General features: G+C 37.4%; 3 protein-coding genes across 6 annotated transcripts; 2 read left to right on the top strand and 1 right to left on the bottom strand.

Moving 5' to 3' along the window:
• Positions 1–485: 485 nt before the first annotated feature.
• LOC118281589 (mediator of RNA polymerase II transcription subunit 8) lies at positions 486–20,652 on the bottom strand. 3 transcript variants are annotated; one of them, XM_035602201.2, is made up of 6 exons: positions 20,489–20,652; positions 19,713–19,805; positions 1,424–1,863; positions 1,087–1,332; positions 902–998; positions 486–779 (listed from the first exon to the last, which is right to left on the bottom strand). In XM_035602201.2, the coding sequence occupies exons 3-6, from the start codon at positions 1,595–1,597 to the stop codon at positions 541–543; spliced, it is 756 nt and encodes a 251-aa protein (XP_035458094.1). In that variant the 5' UTR covers positions 1,598–1,863; positions 19,713–19,805; positions 20,489–20,652; the 3' UTR covers positions 486–540. The 3 variants fall into 3 exon arrangements, with proteins under 3 accessions (XP_035458094.1, XP_050562013.1, XP_050562012.1); XM_050706056.1 differs by lacking the exon at positions 19,713–19,805 and having other exon boundaries at positions 20,489–20,646; XM_050706055.1 differs by lacking the exon at positions 20,489–20,652 and having other exon boundaries at positions 19,713–20,121.
• LOC118281588 (uncharacterized) lies at positions 1,902–7,019 on the top strand. Its single transcript, XM_035602200.2, has 6 exons — positions 1,902–2,379; positions 2,503–2,882; positions 3,083–3,229; positions 3,468–3,564; positions 3,651–3,849; positions 6,652–7,019. The coding sequence occupies exons 1-6, from the start codon at positions 2,296–2,298 to the stop codon at positions 6,726–6,728; spliced, it is 984 nt and encodes a 327-aa protein (XP_035458093.2). The 5' UTR covers positions 1,902–2,295; the 3' UTR covers positions 6,729–7,019.
• Positions 11,222–20,394, top strand: LOC118281586 (ribonucleoside-diphosphate reductase large subunit). 2 transcript variants are annotated; one of them, XM_035602198.2, is made up of 5 exons: positions 11,222–11,447; positions 11,814–11,902; positions 12,326–12,503; positions 17,026–17,225; positions 17,306–20,394. In XM_035602198.2, the coding sequence occupies exons 1-5, from the start codon at positions 11,411–11,413 to the stop codon at positions 19,211–19,213; spliced, it is 2,412 nt and encodes an 803-aa protein (XP_035458091.1). In that variant the 5' UTR covers positions 11,222–11,410; the 3' UTR covers positions 19,214–20,394. The 2 variants fall into 2 exon arrangements, with proteins under 2 accessions (XP_035458091.1, XP_050562001.1); XM_050706044.1 differs by lacking the exon at positions 11,222–11,447 and adding an exon at positions 11,500–11,691.
• Positions 20,653–20,826: the final 174 nt, after the last annotated feature.

Here is a 20,826-nt window from a genome sequence, read left to right as displayed (position 1 = left end):
TTCAATTGTCAATTTATACCTACTAGTTTTCGACATTAGAAATTATAGTTATGTACAACGTTAACTTAATAACACATTCCACTTGTCTCTGTCGCGCAAGGGTAGTATGAAATCAAATACTGTTTCTTCTGAACTGAGATTGGATATGGAATAGCCTGTGTTATTCCAGAATAAATCAGCTCATTCATCCATTTCGTAGGTTTGAAAGTTTCACTCTGGGTCTGGTATCAATGGTAACACTTGTAATTTCAAATTTCATTTATTTCAATCCAATTTAAGATCATAATACAATATTATAGAAGACAATTTAGCAGGCATAATAAAGTAATGTCAAGTAATTTATTATATCCAGCAAAGCTGGGCACCAGATATTTGTAGAAGTCTACGTTTAAAAGTTGAGAATAGTATGTTTGCATTAGCACAAAGTTTGCTGGGTCAGCTAGTCTAAAATAATAATGAGAAATCTCAAGAACAAAAACAAGTCCTGACCTTAGCACATAATTATTTATTATACAATAACATAAAAATTACACTTAAATATTAACGTTGATATGGATGGATTTGATTGGCAGCTTTGATGTTGGTTTTGATAGCTGAAGGTGCTTTTGGCAAAGATGGAGCAGCCTGACCAAGTTGAGGGGCTGGACCTCGAGATGGTCCCATTCCTGGAGCTACACCTTGTGGAACAATTGATGGGATCCCTGGACGCAATCCTTTGCCAGTTCCCACAGCAGTCACCAAAGCATGAGTGTCAGATATGCTATGGGTTGGTTGCATACCTAGAATTAATTTTTATTATGAACAAGTATACATATCTGTCTATAAAAAAGGGTATATCAAAATTATCATGTTGTCTATTTGGATAGTATATAGACCACTTTATTTATTTTAAAGTACTTACCAGCAGATCTCATAGAATCTCCGTCCCAGTCCTCTCGCCCTTTAGATATTATTTCCCAAACATGGCTTACTACTTTGGTGAATTGGGCTACTTGTTTCTAAAATAAAATAAATGAATGAAACATCTGTACATAACTGTATTCTTGTAGCTGTTTTTATTTGTTTTTTTATTTTAACAAGTATTACCTGTGCAGTATCATAGCTTAGAGTACTGGCTTTATGGTTAAATTGCTGTAGTCTTTGTTCAGCTTGAGGTTCTGGTTTTGTACGCAACAAATCCGGAACAAGATCATGTGTACATGCTGGAACGCGTCCTTCGGTTAGTCGAGCCAATGCTTCATCACGTTCACAGCTCAATTGTAAAGGCAACACAATCCGCGATTTCAGTGATGCTGCAAGTTCTACTTGTAATATCTTACTTAATCCAGTCAACTGAAAATAATAAAAAAAAATTTCATGAATATTATCCTGAGTAAAATTGCAAAAATAATTAACAGTTAGAAGTTTTATTTAGATTACTTACATGTCCTGATAAAATTGCATAATTATCCAGAAATGTTGGCCAGTTGATAGTTTCATATTCAGTTTCCAGCTTGTTTATAAGCGCCTGAATTGCAGTCTTCAAATCATTGACTCTAATTAATATGGCTTGAATTGTAGTCTCCAGTTGTTTTTCTTCTCTTTGTTGCATATTCATTTTGGTTATTGACACAGAACGCAAAATATTGTATGTATATTATTAGAAGAATGTTTTTTGTATATTCGTCAGATCAGATCATCAGTCATTCACCATTTCCATTGAATTAGCTTTGCTTGTGTCAAATGTGATCAAATGTCAAAATCAAAGATTTGTCTATGTCACCGAAAAATAATAGAGCTTTTTGCCTTTTTAGGCGACATGAGACATCGCGCCACGAAACATGTGATTTGTGGAGTGTCTTTCTACGCGTGGACGACTAAAATCTGTAAAAATACGGAATATAAGGGATATGTTTACCTAACCTGAGAACCTAACTGATAACACTAAGCCTGGCTGTCGACAACAAATATGTATAAAATTCATTTAATTGTTTTGTCTATTTTTGATTTTATTACTCTCTTCATCGTCCAAAGACAAACTATTTACTTTTATAGGTGTATAGTTTGTTCTGTGCTCTACTGCTCTGTGTCATTAATTTTGTCATTGGAGTTGACGTTTCTTTGACTTGTCTTGTTAGTTGAACGTAAATATTGTTCGTTACCCATGTTATTTTATTGGCAGATCGTGCACAGAATATAACCGGTATCGTGGTTAAAATTGAACATAGAATTACTAATGGATATTATTTATTATAAAATAAGATTAACTATTGAGTGACTTAATATTTTATTGTATTAACTTCATTAAAATCAATTATGGATATATCAAGTAATAATTTGGATAAAAGGCCTACTCCTATTGTCCCTACGCCTGATTGGACAACTAATACCAACAGTGAGGTAAGTAACATTTTATTCAAAACCAACTTTTATGTATTTCACACAGCGAATGAATTAGCGTAATCAATCACCACGCTTACACTAACCAGTTATAAAATTTAATTTTCTTTTACTGTTTAACAGATGGAAATTGCGTCTGTAGAACCAGCAGCACCAGCAACACCCGCACCAACAAATAATGACATTGAAAATAATTCTTCAAAGAATATGCAAGAGGTCACAGATGAATCTGCTCTGAACAGAGTATCTGTAATCAGCAGTGTGTCTAACCAATCAAGCACTATGAATATAAATCCTGGTCAAACTCCTACTCAGAGTGGAACATACACTTCAGTTATAACTCCTGCGATGTCAACTTCACAGTCCCTTATAGCTGGAGAAGTAGCACTAACACCTACCCATAGTAACTTTACACCTCAGTCGGTCAATCCGCACAGTGCAATGACTGCTATCACTCCTATGGTTAGTGGAACAGACCAAGCTCGAAGCAGCATTAAAGTACAGTAAGTAGATTCAAAGTTCATAATAACTACTTTTATTTCTTTTTAAAGTCACTACTGTAAATATTTATGGACCATAAATAAAAATAAACATTTAGAACTCTTGACTCTTTATTACATAAATTATTATTGTACAATTAGTTAATTGGAAAGGATTTCAAGTTTATAAACTTAATTTAATATTGTCATATTTTTTGTTACAGAAACTGTGTATCAACAATACATTTAGGTTGTGAATTAAAGTTGTTAGATATTTACTGCAGAACTAGATTCTCTGAATATAATCCAGCAAGATTTCATGGTGTAGTAATGAAAATTATTGACCCCAGAGCTACAGCACTGGTATTCAGGTACCCATTTATTTTATTCAACTTCTTATTTGTGCAAGTAACTCCAAAGATCTTTAAATTAACTTGCTATCAATCCCATTCCTACTCTCAAAATTCTAAGGACCTTGGTTCTATTGAAAATTGTGATGAACATTTTCACCACAGCAGCATAATCTATGTGAAATTGCCTTACTAATATTCCTTTTTTACTCAACTGCTTTAATTATAAGTTTTCATGATAAGAGTAAATTACTTACAGGTCTGGCAAAGTATTGTGTACAGGACTGAGGAATGAGCATGATTCCTACATAGCTGCAAGAAAATTTGCAAGAATTATTCAAAAACTGGGATATCCTGTAAGTATACTAGAATAATAATATATTTCTTTGTCTGGGTATAAAGTTAAAAGGAAAATTAAACAAATAATATTATCTTGTTGCAGGCAAGATTTCTAGACTTCAAAATACAAAACTTTATTGCCACTGCTGACTTAAGGTTTCCAATACGACTAGAGGCACTTCAGCAGGCACATGGACAGTTTGCCTCATATGAACCTGAATTGTTTCCTGGTCTAGTGTACAGAATGGTTCGACCAAGAGTAGTTTTATTAATATTTGTTAATGGCAAGATAGTGTTTACAGGTATGGATGTTTCAATTATCTTACATAAAAGTTATTCTGATGATCAGTGGCCAGCTAGTCAAGTTACTTATTTTCGCCTTTATTTATTAATCTTTCAACTTTATTGTTTGATATTAAGTAACAAAAATCAATGATAAAAAGCTGACTGGAGTATATACAGGGTGACTTTGAATTCGACGTATTCCTCTCGGGAGGTGATAGTACAACTAATTTCCTACAAAATTATCCCTGAGGTCCTTGGGCGGAAAGTGGCTAGTTTCTGAGATATTCAACATTTTCGGTTTTTGTAAAAAATCCCGAATTGATTACAAAAACATCAATAAATAAAAAAATACTGGTTGGATTTTAGTAGTTTTAGTTTTAATCAGTTGCCAATACATCAGTTATCATTTATAAATACTAATAATAGCAGAAATATCATTCGTTTTAAAATAGCAAGTAATTTCCTATCAAATTTTGTTTTGTGTCACTAATTTGGTCAATAGAAAATAGGATTTATTTCAAAAAAATTATATGACACTAAGCATACAAACTATTAGAAAAACTTCCTTGGTTTATTAGCTACCCAGAAACATAAAATTAGTAACGAAAGTCTCAAAAACAAATGAATTAATTGATGATAAGTAGAGTGTAAAGAGAAAAGGGCAATTTCAAAAACATCTTTATTTGCAAAATTTTGTTCAAAGTGACCTCCCCTATGACGAATACATGCCCGAACACGCTTCCTTATCTCAATAACGGTCACTCTTTGCCTGAATATGCGTCTTATTTCGTCATAATCTTCAAATATGTTTCGCAGAAGAATTTCGATACACGGCCAATTCCGTCTGTATAAACAATGGCCTTCATGTAAAAATCAACCGGCGTTAGGTTCTGGTCATTGTGCATGCCATGTAGTTGGACCGCTCTACTAATCCAATGCCTGAGAATCAATGTATCCAACCATTGCCGCACAGTAGTTCGTAATACACTTGACAATCGTCGTGTGGAATAAATTCGTCAATTACATTAATAAATTAATTCAATAAGTAGAATAAGTTAATTCATCTTGTTTCTAAATTCAAATTTAATAACTCATTCCTTAAAAATTCTTCATAATTCTCACCATTTAAATTGTTGGATGAAAGATAGGGTCCAATCAAATAATTATTTATGATACCCATGCAAACATTTGAATTAAAACCGTACGCGCGAACCCGATGGTTTTGCTTGTTTCGGATTTCATTGACTTTTTTGGGGCTAATAATGGATATTGTGTTAGTTTATCCAGCGCTCTATATCGAACTATTGTGGGGCAATGGTTGGGTACCTTGGTTCCCAGGCGTTATATTGACACGGCGGTCCAACTACATGGCAAGCGCGGTGTCCAGAATCTAACGCTGGTTGATTTTTACTTGAAATCTCTTGTTTATGCAGAGGCATGGAGTATACATGGCCGTGCATCGAAATTCTTCTCCAAAACACATTTGAAGATTATGACGAAATAAGACGCATATTCAGTCCAAGAGAGACCGTCATAGAGATAAGGAAGCATATTCGGGCATGTATTCGTCATAGGGGAGGTCACTTTGAACAAAATTTTGCAAATAAAGATGTTTTTAAAATTGCCCTTTTCTCTTTACACTCTACTTATCATCAACTAGCTTTTGCCCGCGGCTTCGCTCGCGTAGAATTTGGTCTGCCACATCGGCTAAATTACTTAGTGTGAAAGACAAAGTTTATCTACATTAAATACTTAATCCGAAAAATGTATTCATTTTGATAAGAGTTTGATACTTATATACTAAATGTGCATTGTAAAATAGTACCAAATTTAATTAGATTTATGGTTCACAATTTTGTTTGTACTGGCTTGCACATAAAAGATAGATATATGCTGTCGCGGACTTTTATTTAGATCTACTTAAGACAAACAATCCTGCGATACATCTTCCTTTTGTAACTCCATGGGTTTAAGCAGCGCACGCCAAGATAGCTCTCAGATGGAAGATTTTTTTCTGACTTAATTGACACGTATCGTTATATTATGACCAAAACTACATAAAATCATTATAAATTGTAGCCTATGTGTTATTCTGATGTATAAACTATATTGTGGTAAAGTTTCATTCAAATCCATTCAGTAGTTTTTACGTGAAAGAGTAACAAACATCCATACATCCATACAAACTTTCGCCTTTATAATAGTAGTAGGATTAATTCATTTGTTTTTGAGAATTTTGTTAATAATTTTACGTTTCTGGGTAGCTAATAAACCAAGGAAGTTTTTCTAATAGTTTGTACGCTTAATGTCATATATTTTTTTTGAAATAAATCCTGTTTTCTATCGACCAAATTAGTGACACAAAACAAAATTTGATAAGAAATTACTTGCTATTTTAAAACGAATGATATTTCTGCCATTATTAGTATTTATAAATGATAACTGATGTATTGGCAACTGATTAATACTAAAACTACTAAAATCCAACCAGTATTTTTTTATTTATTGATGTTTTTGTAATCAAATCGGGATTTTTTTACCAAAACCAAAAATGTTGAATATCTCAGAAACTAGCCACTTTCCGCCCAAGGACCTCAGGGCTAATTTTGTAGGAAATTAGTTGTACCATCACCTCCCGAGAGGAATACGTCGAATTCAAAGTCACCCTGTATATACAATGTAGTTTTATTATTAGTCCATAAGTTTTTCACCCATTTCGTTACAACTCCTATGTTATTACATAGTTACCCCCAAGGGGGTAATACTATTGCCTGTTGCTGTAACTTAGTGTAAGTACTAATATGTTTTTTTTTCCATAGGTGGAAAAACAAGAGGCGAGATCAATGAAGCACTTGATATTATATATCCAATTTTAAGAAGTTACAGAATAAGTTAGTTGCTTGTAAATTTATATTCACAAAAATACAAGAGCAATAATTCTTAGTACCCATTCATTTTACCTTTACTATAACATAATATGATGCATGCATTCATGTGTATTATTGTTCATTGATGTACAAATGAAACTGAGTACATAATATTTAATGTAAATAATTTATTTACACAGATAATTACTTTTTAACCTGCTCTCCAATTACATTCTGATCCTAATGAAAGTGTATTCTTTAATTAAGTGTACTTACCTAATTTATTTTTGATGTCCTAATAAATATTTTTAAGTTACAAAGTGTTTTTTTAATTTATTACAATACTACAAACTATTGACACAATAATAATAACTGCGTTGACTGCGGAATGTGTCGCAGGTTCGATATGTAACGGAAAAGCTGTCGACTTAAAAAAAAATAGAACCGCGACATGTAATGTCCACACAATGTCACGAATTTTCATTTCCTACTTTACCTACTTTCAATAACTTTTCTTTGCATGGTTTGCGCAACTTATAGCAAGTTCGATTCCCATACGGAGAAACTATTTGGGCTCCACAAATTGTTGTTTCGGGTCATGGTTATGTGAAAATGTTTGTTTGTCACCCAAGACACGTGGAAATCATTCTATCCTGGGATGGAATGGGACAACATTTCTCTAAATTATTTATTTTTTCTTTTATTTAAAAATTAAACACGTACATGATCCTCGTTTCTATAGTTAAATGAATTGTTTGGTTGGACTGTACGTTCTAACCAAGTATCTGGAGTGATACTTAATACCAAAATGTTATCATTTAGAAAAACTCTAGTATATTAATTTAATTACTATGAGGAAACCATGAATTTACAAATTATTTTCCTGCCCAGTCTTGCAGTACTTGGCTATGCAATTAAATTAAATGTGTGTAGCGCTGGATTTTTTTTTTTTTTTTTTTTTTTTTTTTTTTTTTTTTTTTGTTAAAAATCGTTGCCCCACATTAGGATTTTCTCCTGTGTCGTGGGTGCGTTTACAAACATACAAGTTCACATACACATGACACCCAGACCCGAAACAACAATTTGTGGATCACACAAAGAGTTACTCCGTGCGGGAATCGAACCCGCTACCCGTTGCGCGGCAGCCAGTTGACCAGCCACCGCACCAACCGTGCAGTCAATTAAAAATTACGTTACTATTACTACGTTACTAATTAGTCTATGGTGTATTTACCCTGTGGTTGCAACGTCACGCAGATGAGCGCGCGAGCACAGGCGCGAGGCGCGACTACCCCTCCCGACCGCCGCAACCTCGCGCGCCAGCGCAGGCATTGCGAGCGGTAAGAGAGAGAGCGCCCCGACCACCAACGCGTACGGACGTGTCGAGATATCCGCGGCTCTATGTCGTGACGCCATTGCTCTAGAACTTTCGTTTGATTGTACGCCATTTTGTTCTAGAAGTTTTAAGTCTCATTAATGTCGGGAGAATCAGTGTGTTGCGTGTCAAAAGTGTTGCGTTTTAAGCTAGCGCCCAGAGCTAGTCGGCCTTTAAACTAGCTCCCAACGTAGCGACCTTTAAATGTGTATGTAAATCCTAGGTGTCATACCTGTGAATCTAAAAGGGCCACCTTCGGTTAGGCTTGAACCTGTTACTACTTACTACCCTCTCACATCTCCGCCTTCTGCCGATCGGCTGAAATCAATGTGCTAACTAGCAATATAATATAATGGAAATCATAATGTTATCTAGCTATAAGATAACGTGTAATGACTTATTACCAGTGGATTACTTCATATATAATATGCGGAAGAGAAGATTGGGAGTACCTATACGAAATTTACTTATACGCACAGAGAGTTTTTTAAGTTCTCTGTACCTAACTATCATGGGTGGGACAGATTTGCAATTCCAGTAGAAAAAGGAACTGTAGGGACGATGTATTTGTTCCAATATAGGAAGAAGAGGATGGGATGAAAACGAAATTACTTTAAAAATGAAGTGGTCTGCCAAGTATTGTCTTTGAAGATCGAGGACATTCTACCTGGAGAGTGTTAATGGCGGCCCCATTGCTCGAGTTATTATTGGATGGAGTCTAGTTTTTTACCCGACTGCGCCAGAAGGAGGGTTATGTTTTTCGAGTGTATGTACATATGTATGTATGTATGTATAATTGTTTAGCACGCTCTGCAGCCTAAACGGCTTGATGGATTTTGACTTGAGAGGTGTCGTTAGATTCGCATTTACTGTGAGAGTGACACTGGATATATAAAAATAATAAAAAAACAAAATGGCGGATTTTTGGCGCCAAATTCTAATATTGCTCACTCTCTAGCCTGAACGACTCGATGGATTTCCGCTTTATAGGGGTCGTTTGATTCGTATTTACTGTCAGAGTGACACTAGATATATCAAAATGAAAAAATAATAAAACTAAAAATAAATAAATAAAAAAAGTAATTTAAAAAACTAAAAAACCTGACTGCGTTTCTTTATAATATTAAAATGAAAAAACCCTAAAACAAGAAAGTAATCGTAAAATTTAAGCAGTCGGGACCCATTCTAGAAAGCCAGCCGTATGTGCCCTCACAAAGTCTTTATATTTAGAATGGGTCCCGACTGCTTAAAGGAGATTGTCCAAATCTGGCTATTTTTGAACAGGCTGCTCAACAAAAATGTAATTCACCAATAATTTTATTTATATTTTAGTAAATGTCTGATGCTAATAACTTTGTAGGAATTAGCACTATAAAAAATTCGATAATTATTGGTATTTGTTATGATAAGACCAAGACTTTGTAGTAGTTAGTTGGCTTACGATTACTTTCTTGTTTTAGGGTTTTTTCATTTTAATATTATAAAGAAACGCAGTCGGGTTTTTTAGTTTTTTAAATTATTTTTTTTTAGCGCATTATTATTGCAGGGGGCCAGCTATAGTCTATTACACTTTTGATCAATGCATTCTATATGAGTTTTAATGTATAGGGACTGGCACCAGTGAATTCCTGGTTCAGAGTCTTTTACATGGTTTAGGACTGTTTAGAGCTATTCGCTAAGAACTGCACACCTAGGGAGTTTTGTGAAGAATTATTAAGGGTCCCGGACAACACTCGTCCTCACTGGGAACATAAAATTGATAGAATGGAGTAATGTTTGTGAATAATTTATAGCTTATTTTATTAGTCTTCGGGGAGAGTGAAAATAGAAGGATGTTTAGAGGAGTTTCTATAATTCTTCACTCATCCCCAAACTATTGTTACCGGTGCGTATGGACTTAGGGAACTATAAATTTCTGATACCCTTGTCTCATCTTCTTTTAAAACGGTTTTCTTGACTTAGTCAATGTTCGCTTGTAGCTAGTTGATTAGCTTGTTCATGTTCTGGTTACATATCTTTTCAGCCTCATTCCTGTCTTAGCTCTAATCATGGCAGTGCATTCACTATTCCACCGTGGGATGGGATGGTGAGGTTAAGACCATAGAAAAGAGATAGTATTTTTCTGTTCTATGGTTAAGACCGATGTTGGACCGACCATAAACAATGTGTATTCTCGTTCTCGACTAAGATATAAAGGGCTAGTTGCCTACTAGTCAAATTCAATACTTTTTTCGAAACATCAAAAACGATATTTTCTATGAATTTTGTATGAAATAGTGCGTTATGACGTCATAAGTTTTTGACGTCAAATAGCAGACTTATTTCTAGAAATTTAGCTAGAAAAAATCGAAAATTAAGTAGTTCATAAAATTTATGAACGAGAGTGTGATTATTTTTCAGTATTTTATTGTATTGAAAAGTTGTAATAATTTATTTTTGACCGAGGATACTACCCAAATATAAGTCACCCGAATTCTGGGTCACTACTATACTATCCATTTTCACTTTAACCTGACCAAAAACATCACAGCCGCTGATTCAACAAGCTTTAATGGCTTTGAAAAAATGGAAAGATTTAAAAAATAAATAAATCGTTACTTTGGATAATATCGTTGAATCGATTATTTTAAGTTAAAATTTTTAACTAACCCTGCTTCCCTTCTGATAGTGATGGGTAGGAAACAATTTAAAAACGAGTTTGTAAGAGTAGCCTCTTTCTTGTACTGAGCCGGTACAATGTCCCACTTCAAATGAGGCGAGCCGTACTGAAGCTCGGCAATACACTTGAAGAAACTAAGTACATTTGAAATGTTTGATATTACTGTGTTAGTTTGTCATTGTAATAGTCTGTTTGATTTTGAGGGCATGACATATTAATGTATTCAGTACATTGTAAAGTAAGAACAGTACACTAACCTGATAAAAAGGGGTTTGTGGAGGAAAATAAAAGAATAAACTAATAATTTCAAAACATGTATTATTTTGAAAAATATAGAAAAAATGAAAAAAATTTAAAGAAAATAATAATTTGGCGACATTGTTACCACTCGGTACATTTTTGAATGTGTAGCATGAGGCTAGCTTCCCCTGTCCCTTTTACTCTTACGATGACTGACAAGGATGTCTACCACTACCGCGACATAAATTTTGAAGTGGTACATTTTATTATTGGGCTTGGTTGGAACATTTTCCCGCCAATTGTGATTGTAACGTCATTTCAGTTGCTTCATTCGTATTTTTCCTACATTTCTTTGTATCACAAGGGGAAGTTTTAAAATACTAATAGGAATCATTCAGAGTTAAAGATTTATCTAAGTTTAAGTGTTAACAGCAATCATGGTGAACAAAGCTAAGTTGGTTGTCCTGAAAAGAGGTAAGGAAAGCAGTTCGTACATGTTCGTACATGTACAGTTTTATCTGATTTAGAGGTTTCTACATACTTACTACTTAGTATATTATGTACTAAATTGATACAAGTCAATACATCATAGTTGCTACTATATTTTGTTTATCTACCACATAAACTATTTAAAATTTTCTCATTATTGTTGGTTATATGGGGTAAATTGAAATACACTGTAAGTATTGTTTTTTAGACAACATGCATAAAATAAAAAGTAGGTACCTAGGAACTTCTGTAAGTAAAGTAGGAGTATTTTAGAAACTAATGAGATCATTCATTTAGATAAACATTCCTATTTACCTAGATTTTTTTATGTATTGTATGTTTCCTTTGTAGGGGGGAGACAGGAAGAAGTGCATATTGACAAGATTACTTCAAGAATAAAGAAATTATGTTATGGTCTCAACATGGATTTCGTAGATCCGGTAAGTTTCCTCCATAAATAACCAGTAAATTAACCTCTGGCCTACTGGAATGGGGAACCAAACAACACAATACCTGTATAACCATTTCCTATGGTTAACCTTTATACAGATACATATATATTTTGGAATACTCTTTAATTAATATTATGTTACATAATATCCCTGCTATTTAAATATAATAACAAACAGCAAACTAGTACTAAGGATAGTACTAGTTTGCTTCACATTTAAAGTAATCAAAATGAGTGTGCATTCAGCTCTCTGATTGGTTTGTTTATTAAAACCGGCCAATCAGAGCACCAAATGCATTCTTGTATTGATTACTTTAAATGTAAACTCATGCTAATGGTACAGGTTCTTAAGATGTTTTACAGATAAAGAAATCTATCTACATTTCTTATAAATGTGTGGAATTTATTGCAGGTATCTATTACTCTAAAAGTCATTAATGGCATATACTCCGGGGTAACAACTGTAGAGCTGGATAACTTAGCTGCTGAAACAGCTGCAACTATGACAACTGATCATCCAGATTATGCACTACTAGCTGCAAGACTAGCCATATCTAATTTGCATAAAGAAACCAAGAAACACTTTTCTGGTAACTTTCAATTTTATACATTACCCTTATTATACAGTCCTCAGTTATGATAGTCTCTATGCAAAATTACTTTAGTATTAGGGTTTGTCCATACAAACGGGTTCAAAGAGCATCGGCGCGTATTTTTCTATTTGGTGCTTCCACACAGCAGTTATATAACATTATACAACATTGTGTAACATTTATTACAGCATGTAACATACTCTACAACCACTGTTATAATTTGTTTAAACACAAATGTTATTGTTACACATTGTTGTATAACGTTATATAACCGCTGTGTGGGAGCACCATTTCACACAGACCGGATCACATGTGCTTGGAGGTGATTGGAGCAGAGTCGCTATGTATTTGTTGCGCTCGGAGCCGATCGGATGCGCTCGGAGCCGGTCAGATGAGCTCGGAGCTGGTTGGATGAGCTCGGAGCCGGTCGGATGCGCTCGGAAACGGTCAGGTGCGCTCGGAGCCGGTAGGATAAGCTCGGAGCCGGTCGGATGCACTACAAGTCTCGGAGGCAGTACCAGTATTTCACGCAGTCGGATGCGCAAGCAAGGAAGAGCACGCGGTCGAAGACGGTCGGCTGCGCGAGCAAGGAAGAATAGGCGGTCGGTGCCGGTCGGCTGCGCGAGCATGTAATAGTAGGCGGTCGAAACCGGTCGGCTGCGCGAGTGAGGAAGAGTAAGCGATCGGAGCCGGTCGGAGGCGGTTGGCTACGCGAGTGAGGAAAAGTAGGCGATCGGAGCCGGTCGGCTGCACGAACAAAGTAGAGTAGGCGGTCGGAGCCGGTAGGCTGCGCGAGCGAGGAAGGTTAGGCGATCGGAGCCGGTCGGCTGCGCGAGTGTGGAAGAGTAGGCGGTCGGAGCCGGTCGGCTGCGCGAGGAAGGAAGAGTAGGCGGTCGGAGCCGGTAGGCTGCGCGAGCGAGAACGAGTAGGCGGTCAGAGCCGGTCGGCTGCGCGAGCGAGAACGAGTAGGCGGTCAGAGCCGGTCGGCTGCGCGAGCGAGAACGAGTAGGCGGTCAGAGCCGGTAGGCTGCGCGAGCGAGAACGAGTAGGCGGTCAGAGCCGGTCGGCTGCGCGAGGAAGGAAGAGTAGGCGGTCGGAGCCGGTAGGCTGCGCGAGCGAGAACGAGTAGGCGGTCAGAGCCGGTCGGCTGCGCGAGGGAGGAAGAGTAGGCGGTCTGAGCCGGTCGGCTGCGCTAGCGAGAACGAGTAGCCGGTCGGTTGCGCGAGCGAGAACGAGTAGGCGGTCAGAGCCGGTCGGCTGCGCGAGGAAGGAAGAGTAGGCGGTCGGAGCCGGTAGGCTGCGCGAGCGAGAACGAGTAGGCGGTCAGAGCCGGTCGGCTGCGCGAGCGAGAACGAGTAGGCGGTCAGAGCCGGTAGGCTGCGCGAGGAAGGAAGAGTAGGCGGTCGGAGCCGGTAGGCTGCGAGAGCGAGAACGAGTAGGCGGTCGGAGCCGGTCGGCTGCGCGAGGAAGGAAGAGTAGGCGGTCAGAGCCGGTCAGCTGCGCGAAGGAAAACGCTCTCGAAGCCAAAAGACTTTTGCTTTATTATACGAACACAGTTTAAAAACAATAACCATTCACCAAATGGTTAATGTATTAGTGATTTAGTATTTTTCAAAACCGCAATGTACAGCGTACAGAATTTAAGGTAAACGACATCGCACGCGCGCGCAATTTTCATACCTACCGTACCGCCCGCACGATCCAGCGGCGCGGCGGGCGGTACGGTGAAACACGCACCTATTCATCCAATACGTCGGTATAGGTTGAAGCGTATTGTTTACTGTAAAACACTTACCTAGCTAAATCCTTTGCGATCGAACAAGGTGGGGCTCGAATTGTGCCCCATTCATCTCGATGCAGAGGCGGGCTCGGCGATATGTTTCCGCATGAAGACGGGGCATCAAAGTTGAGTCAACATGTTGCCGTATTCACGAGCACTGTACACGTACGGTTGTGGCATTGATAAACAACACGAACACAAACTTAACAATAACTAACAAGAAACTTAACAATTAACTAACAATAACAACAAAACTGTAATTTTAATCTAAAAACGTAACCGGAACAAAATTAGGCGCGTCTACGTAATTCGCAAGGGAATACTGACTTTAAAACTGTTGCACGGTTGCACAAGTACCAACAGTGTTGCCAGTTTATTTTTATGTAAATAATACTTAGACGAAATAAAAAAACAAAAAATACCTTGTTGCGAGGTCTTGATTTTTACCCCATGACCTACTACTGATGAACTTGAGAAAAACTATCTTAATAGTTACTTGATTCATAAGAGTTATTGCACACTTAAGAAATAAAGAAGAAACAAATGCAAATTTTAATACAAAAATTCAAATAAAAGTGGCAACATTGCTCGAACTTCCCCGAAAAGATCTACCCGGTGGCGGCGCGGTGTCGGCGCCTATCTTCTTGTTCAAAGATCAATAAATTGCAGACACTCCTCTTGCTTCCTTTGTTTTATTCGTGGTCGTTTCGTCGTTTCTCAGTTATTTTATCTTTAATAAATTAATTAATAGAGAATCAAACTAAATGCATGAACGTGTGAAGGCTTCTTAGTAGTGAAGCAAAACGGACTAAATTGATACCTACTATCGCTACCTAACGGTACTTGACGTTAGGGATAAAACTATCTCAGTGTCACTTATACGGCATGTTGGTATGTTACTTTTTTTTTTTTTTTTTTTTTATGGAACAAGCCGGCAATCGAGCAGACGTATTACCTGATGGTAAGCAATCGCCGCCGCCCATAGACACTTGAAACACCAGAGGCGTTACAAGTGCGTTGCCGGCTTTTTGGGAGTTAGGAATTTAAGGGTTGTTGTTCGGGAATCGGGGATGGGGAAGATTGGGAAGGGGGGAATTGGGCCTCCGGTAACCTCACTCACACAACGAAACACAACGCAAGCGTTGTTTCACGTCGGTTTTCTGTGAGGCCGTGGTATCACTCCGGTCGAGCCGGCCCATTCGTGCCGAAGCATGGCTCTCCCACACTTAAAACTTACTTACTTACTTACTTAAAGTAAGCAAAATGTTTTGATTTGTAGTTCGTTTAGAAAGATGATTTAATGATTACATAATAATTAAATGATTGAATGATGATTAAATAATAAATCAGAATAGTGAAGTTAAAAAAGCTTAAAAACAAAAAACGAACTTACGTAAAATAATAAAACAAAATGTTAGCAGTTTAATCATTCATCATCAATCATAATGCATGTTTAATCATTATTGTCACCTCTGTTTTATTTTAGGCGCGTCGGCTTGGCGCTTGACGTTTGCGTATGTAGTAGTGTAGGGCTTGCCCACGCACACATAGTCTGTACCGCTGTGCCTACTACGTGCAACAAAGTATTGCGCGGTCGAGTTAGTTGACCCGTGGCTTCACAGCTGATTGAATTAATTTACATTGCGTTTTGAAAAATAATTACTGAATATGGTTTTTTTTATTGCGATTCTATTTCTTTGTATGTATCAAAGGCTAGTGACCTAAAAAAAAACCGAAAAAAAAGTGTAAAAAATTGGTTTTTTTTTCGCGTTTTTTTTGGTGCCTTCGTATTAGTAATCACCAGCACTATCGCCTGTTTTTGTTTTCGGGAGCGTTTCCCTTACACCCAGTATATGTGATAAAACCCGGATATCAAATTTTGCTCTTTCTTTTAAAGATAAAAGAAAAATAAAAAAAAATCCTATTTAAACCACACTCCAAATTAGCAACTTTAGTATTTTTTTTCTCGAAAACTAAAAATAATTGACATGGGGTTTCTTTTGCAATTTGTGTTATTAGAACTAACTACATCGATATACGCTATTAGCTAAAAATGTACTCCCCCAAGGGTTTCTAAAACACTGTGCGGTCGGAGCCGGTAGGCTGCGCGAGCGAGAACGAGTAGGCGGTCAGAGCCGGTCGGCTGCGCGAGGAAGGAAGAGTAGGCGGTCAGAGCCGGTCGGCTGCGCGAGGAAGGAAGAGTAGGCGGGCGGAGCCGGTAGGCTGCGCGAGCGAGAACGAGTAGGCGGTCAGAGCCGGTCGGCTGCGCGAGGAAGGAAGAGTAGGCGGGCGGAGCCGGTAGGCTGCGCGAGCGAGAACGAGTAGGCGGTCAGAGCCGGTCGGCTGCGCGAGGAAGGAAGAGTAGGCGGTCGGAGCCGGTAGGCTGTGCGAGCAAGAACGAGTAGGCGGTCAGAGCCGGTTGGCTGCGCGAGCAATGAAGAGTAGGCGGTCGGAGCGGGTCGGTTGCGCGAGCAAGGAAGAGTAGGCGGCCGGAGCCGGTTGGAGCGGACCGGCTCCTTTTATTATTTCATACCACCGAGCGCCGTCAACCATTTTTAATGACAAAAACAATGCACATTAAAAAATAAACCTTAATAACCAAATACTTAAAGCTCTGTTTTCAATGTGATAAAACATTTGCTCTCCTCTCCGAGACGGACTGTGTGAATGTACCCTTAAAATTTACATACCATTGCCCCATTACCAATATTAATTAAATATTGTTTGTGTCTATTACAGATGTTATTACTGATCTATATAACATAATTAATCCACACACCAAAAAGAGGACACCAATGATTTCTGATTTTCATTATAATGTGATCATGCAAAATAAGGAACGATTGGATTCTGCTATTGTTTATGACAGAGATTTCAAATACAATTATTTTGGATTCAAGACTTTGGAACGATCATATCTGCTAAAAATTAACAATAAGGTGAGGAATCTGTTTTTTAAAAAAAGTTAAAGCATTTCATCAAATAGTATGAATTATTTAAATTTATTATATATTTTTAGGTAGCAGAAAGGCCACAGCACATGCTGATGCGAGTTTCTATTGGCATTCATGGTGAGGATATTGATGCTGCCATAAATACATACAATTTGCTGTCTGAAAAATATTTCACACATGCAAGCCCAACTCTATTCTCAGCTGCAACACCTCGTCCTCAATTATCTTCTTGTTTCCTCATTGCAATGAAAGATGACAGCATTGAAGGGATTTATGATACCCTAAAACAATGTGCTCTCATTTCTAAATCAGCTGGAGGGATTGGACTTCATGTCCACTGTATTAGATCTAAGGGTACTTACATTGCTGGTACAAATGGCGTATCAAATGGTCTTGTTCCAATGTTAAGAGTCTACAATAATACAGCTCGCTATGTTGACCAAGGTGGTAACAAGAGACCTGGTGCTTTTGCTATTTATTTAGAACCATGGCATGCTGACATATTCGAATTCTTAGATTTGAAAAAAAATACTGGTAAAGAAGAAGTGCGAGCAAGAGAACTCTTTTATGCTTTATGGATACCTGACTTATTCATGAAAAGAGTGGAAACTAATCAAAACTGGAGTATCATGTGCCCCCATGAATGTCCTGGACTATCTGACTGCTGGGGAGAAGAATTTGAGGCTTTGTATGAGAAATATGAAAGTGAAGGCCGTTTTGTGAAACAAGTCAGAGCTCAAATTTTGTGGAAAGCTATAATTGAAGCACAGGTTGAAACCGGAACACCATACATGCTCTACAAGGATTCATGCAACAGAAAAAGTAATCAAAAAAATTTGGGCACCATTAAATGCAGTAACCTTTGCACTGAAATTGTTGAATATACTTCATCAGATGAAGTTGCAGTTTGTAATTTAGCATCAATTGCATTGAATATGTTTGTAAATGATAACAAAACATACAACTTTATGAAGTTAAAAGAAGTTACTAAAACTATAACACAAAATCTGAACAAAATTATTGATGTGAATTACTACCCAGTCCCAGAGGCAAAAAAATCAAATATGAGACACAGACCCATTGGAATTGGAGTACAAGGCTTAGCTGATGCCTTTGTATTGATGCGCATACCATATGAAAGTGAAGCTGCAATTAAATTAAATCAGCAGATATTCGAAACTATTTATTATGGTGCACTAGAAGCAAGTTGTGAATTAGCTGAGAAGTATGGAGTGTACGAAACATATGAAGGTAGTCCTGCTAGTCAGGGCATATTACAGTACGACATGTGGAACAAGGTGCCTACTGATTTATGGGACTGGGCATCCCTGAAAGAGAAGATTGCAAAACATGGTCTCAGAAATTCGCTTTTGTTAGCTCCAATGCCTACTGCTTCCACTGCCCAAATATTAGGAAACAATGAATCTTTTGAACCATTCACATCTAACATCTACCAAAGACGTGTTTTGTCAGGTGAGTTTCAGGTGGTGAATCATCATCTACTACATGATCTAACAGTTGCTGATTTATGGGATGAGGACATGAAAAACTTGATCATTCATAACAATGGATCTATTCAAAACATTGAATCTATACCTAAAGAAATTAGAGATTTGTATAAAACAGTTTGGGAAATATCTGTAAAAACAACAATACAAATGGCTGCTGACAGAGGTGCATTTATTGACCAAAGTCAGTCTTTTAATATTCATGTTGCTGAACCAAATTACGGTAAATTAACATCTATTCATTTTTATGCTTGGAAAATGGGATTGAAAACTGGTATGTACTACTTGAGAACCAAACCGGCAGCCAATGCAATTCAGTTCACCGTTGACAAAACTAAAGTCAAAGGTAAGGTCACAAATGGTAAAGTAGAAACGAATGGCAAATCAGACGTAGATGATGCAAATATGGCTGCTATCACCTGCTCTTTACAAAACAGAGATGAATGTATGAGCTGTGGTTCATAATTTTTTTTTTTTTAAGTTTCTGAAATTTTGGCCTGCTGTTGCCAAATGAGCCGTTCAAATATGTATAACGTAAGCAGATTTATTACAATTACGCCTTCCCCCTTGTCAGCAAAAGTAAGCAAAGCTCTTACCCCCTCCCCCATACTTATGTAAACATTAATTATTATGCTATCGGCTTACTGACTGCGGGTCTGCGGATGACGAGTAAGAGTAGCTCGCCGCCCGACCAGATCCAGACCCGTGCGTGCGGCGCGTCGTGTTCCGCGCGCGCCTCTAAGAGCCATTAGACCACCACAGGTGAGGCCCAGTAGGGCTGATGCCTGATCCGGAGCTGCGGACTACCTAGCGGGTTTACCGGGGCTCTGGCTCGAAAAGCAGGAGAAGGAACGGTGTGGTTTAGTCAGTGAGAGTCTGACACTCCCTCTCGCCTCGCTCAAGGCGAGAGAAGTCATTAGATGATTTTCCAACGTCAAAAAAAAAAAAAAATCGGCTTACTCACCTAACTGTTGATGAGGAACTCGACTAATTTCCAGCCATGGCTCCTATTCATGAACGGCATTCCGCAACTCACGGCGCGGCGACTGTCGCGCTACTACTGACAGCAATATTAGTAGCAGCGCGAAAATTATAATAAAATTGTAAGTACCAATAAGTAAACAATTTTCAGTTAAAACTATTTTTATATTGGGTCCTATAAGGTTCTAAAGCGAGTATCTAAACGTATGCGTACACACAAGGAAAACTTGCCAATCGCAACTTGCAGAAAAGTAAATGACTACTGATGACGCAATCATAATCTAGACTGCTACTCCCAATGACATGCAAAATAAGTAAAACAAACACCTCCTCACCCCCTCAGTGATTACGTAATACTTGAACGGTCCCTAAACAATTACAATTACTTATTAGAATTAATTGTTACTTAAGAAATGTGTCCTTTTCATATTTTTAAATAATTTTGTAGATATAATCTTGGAATAAATAAAATAAAACAAATTTGAAATAGTATTTTTTTTTATATCCACTAGACTAGGTGATAATATTAGATCTCCAGATATGTCTACAATGAATAATTTGGACATCTAAATGTATGTTTTAAAGATCAACATTTAGATATGTATGACTGCAGTTTTAATTATTATGTTCACTAAGTAATTTAGCAATAAAGGTATCCAAAAATATTTGTTATTATTTTTTCAAATAGTTACCCATCCACGTAGTCTTATAGGCGAGCAGAAAAACAGAACAGCGACTCGAATCCAAAATATATCTTACCTTTTCACACGAATGTGGTGGATTTGGGATTTACATTTCAAAAGAACTGGGTTTTTGCTATATATCACAATCTATCACTTTCATTATGGTAGTATGTAATTGTATCTACGTACAAATATTACACCTGGCCGAACCCTTCTCTAAGTGGTGAACAAAGGAAATAAAGAAAATTTTATTATGGATCAAGCGTCGATTGTTTGTTATCTACACTGATAAGTCGTAAAAGCTATACGATAACAAATTATCATCGGATTAGGTAAATGCACTATGCAACTGCGAAATTATGCCTGAATATGCTAATATACAGATACTAATTATTTTTTTTATTATTAAGTCAC

This window comes from Spodoptera frugiperda, chromosome 28 (genome assembly GCF_023101765.2).
Source record: "Spodoptera frugiperda isolate SF20-4 chromosome 28, AGI-APGP_CSIRO_Sfru_2.0, whole genome shotgun sequence".
Lineage (NCBI taxonomy): Eukaryota > Metazoa > Arthropoda > Insecta > Lepidoptera > Noctuidae > Spodoptera > Spodoptera frugiperda.
Note: the sequence above shows the minus strand (reverse complement) of the source record. Positions and strands in the feature narration are given on the sequence as shown.

Coding starts and splice junctions, on each gene's coding strand:
- LOC118281589 (XM_035602201.2), bottom strand. CDS start 1,597: ATGAATATGCAACAAAGAGAAGAAAAACAACTGGAGACTACAATTCAA. Junction 1,333..1,423: donor ATGCAATTTTATCAGGACAT/GTAAGTAATCTA, acceptor TATTATTTTCAG/TTGACTGGATTAAGTAAGAT. Junction 780..901: donor AGATTCTATGAGATCTGCTG/GTAAGTACTTTA, acceptor AATTAATTCTAG/GTATGCAACCAACCCATAGC.
- LOC118281588 (XM_035602200.2), top strand. CDS start 2,296: ATGGATATATCAAGTAATAATTTGGATAAAAGGCCTACTCCTATTGTC. Junction 3,565..3,650: donor TTCAAAAACTGGGATATCCT/GTAAGTATACTA, acceptor ATCTTGTTGCAG/GCAAGATTTCTAGACTTCAA. Junction 3,850..6,651: donor TGGCAAGATAGTGTTTACAG/GTATGGATGTTT, acceptor TTTTTTCCATAG/GTGGAAAAACAAGAGGCGAG.
- LOC118281586 (XM_035602198.2), top strand. CDS start 11,411: ATGGTGAACAAAGCTAAGTTGGTTGTCCTGAAAAGAG. Junction 11,448..11,813: donor GTTGGTTGTCCTGAAAAGAG/GTAAGGAAAGCA, acceptor TTTCCTTTGTAG/GGGGGAGACAGGAAGAAGTG. Junction 12,504..17,025: donor AACCAAGAAACACTTTTCTG/GTAACTTTCAAT, acceptor TGTCTATTACAG/ATGTTATTACTGATCTATAT.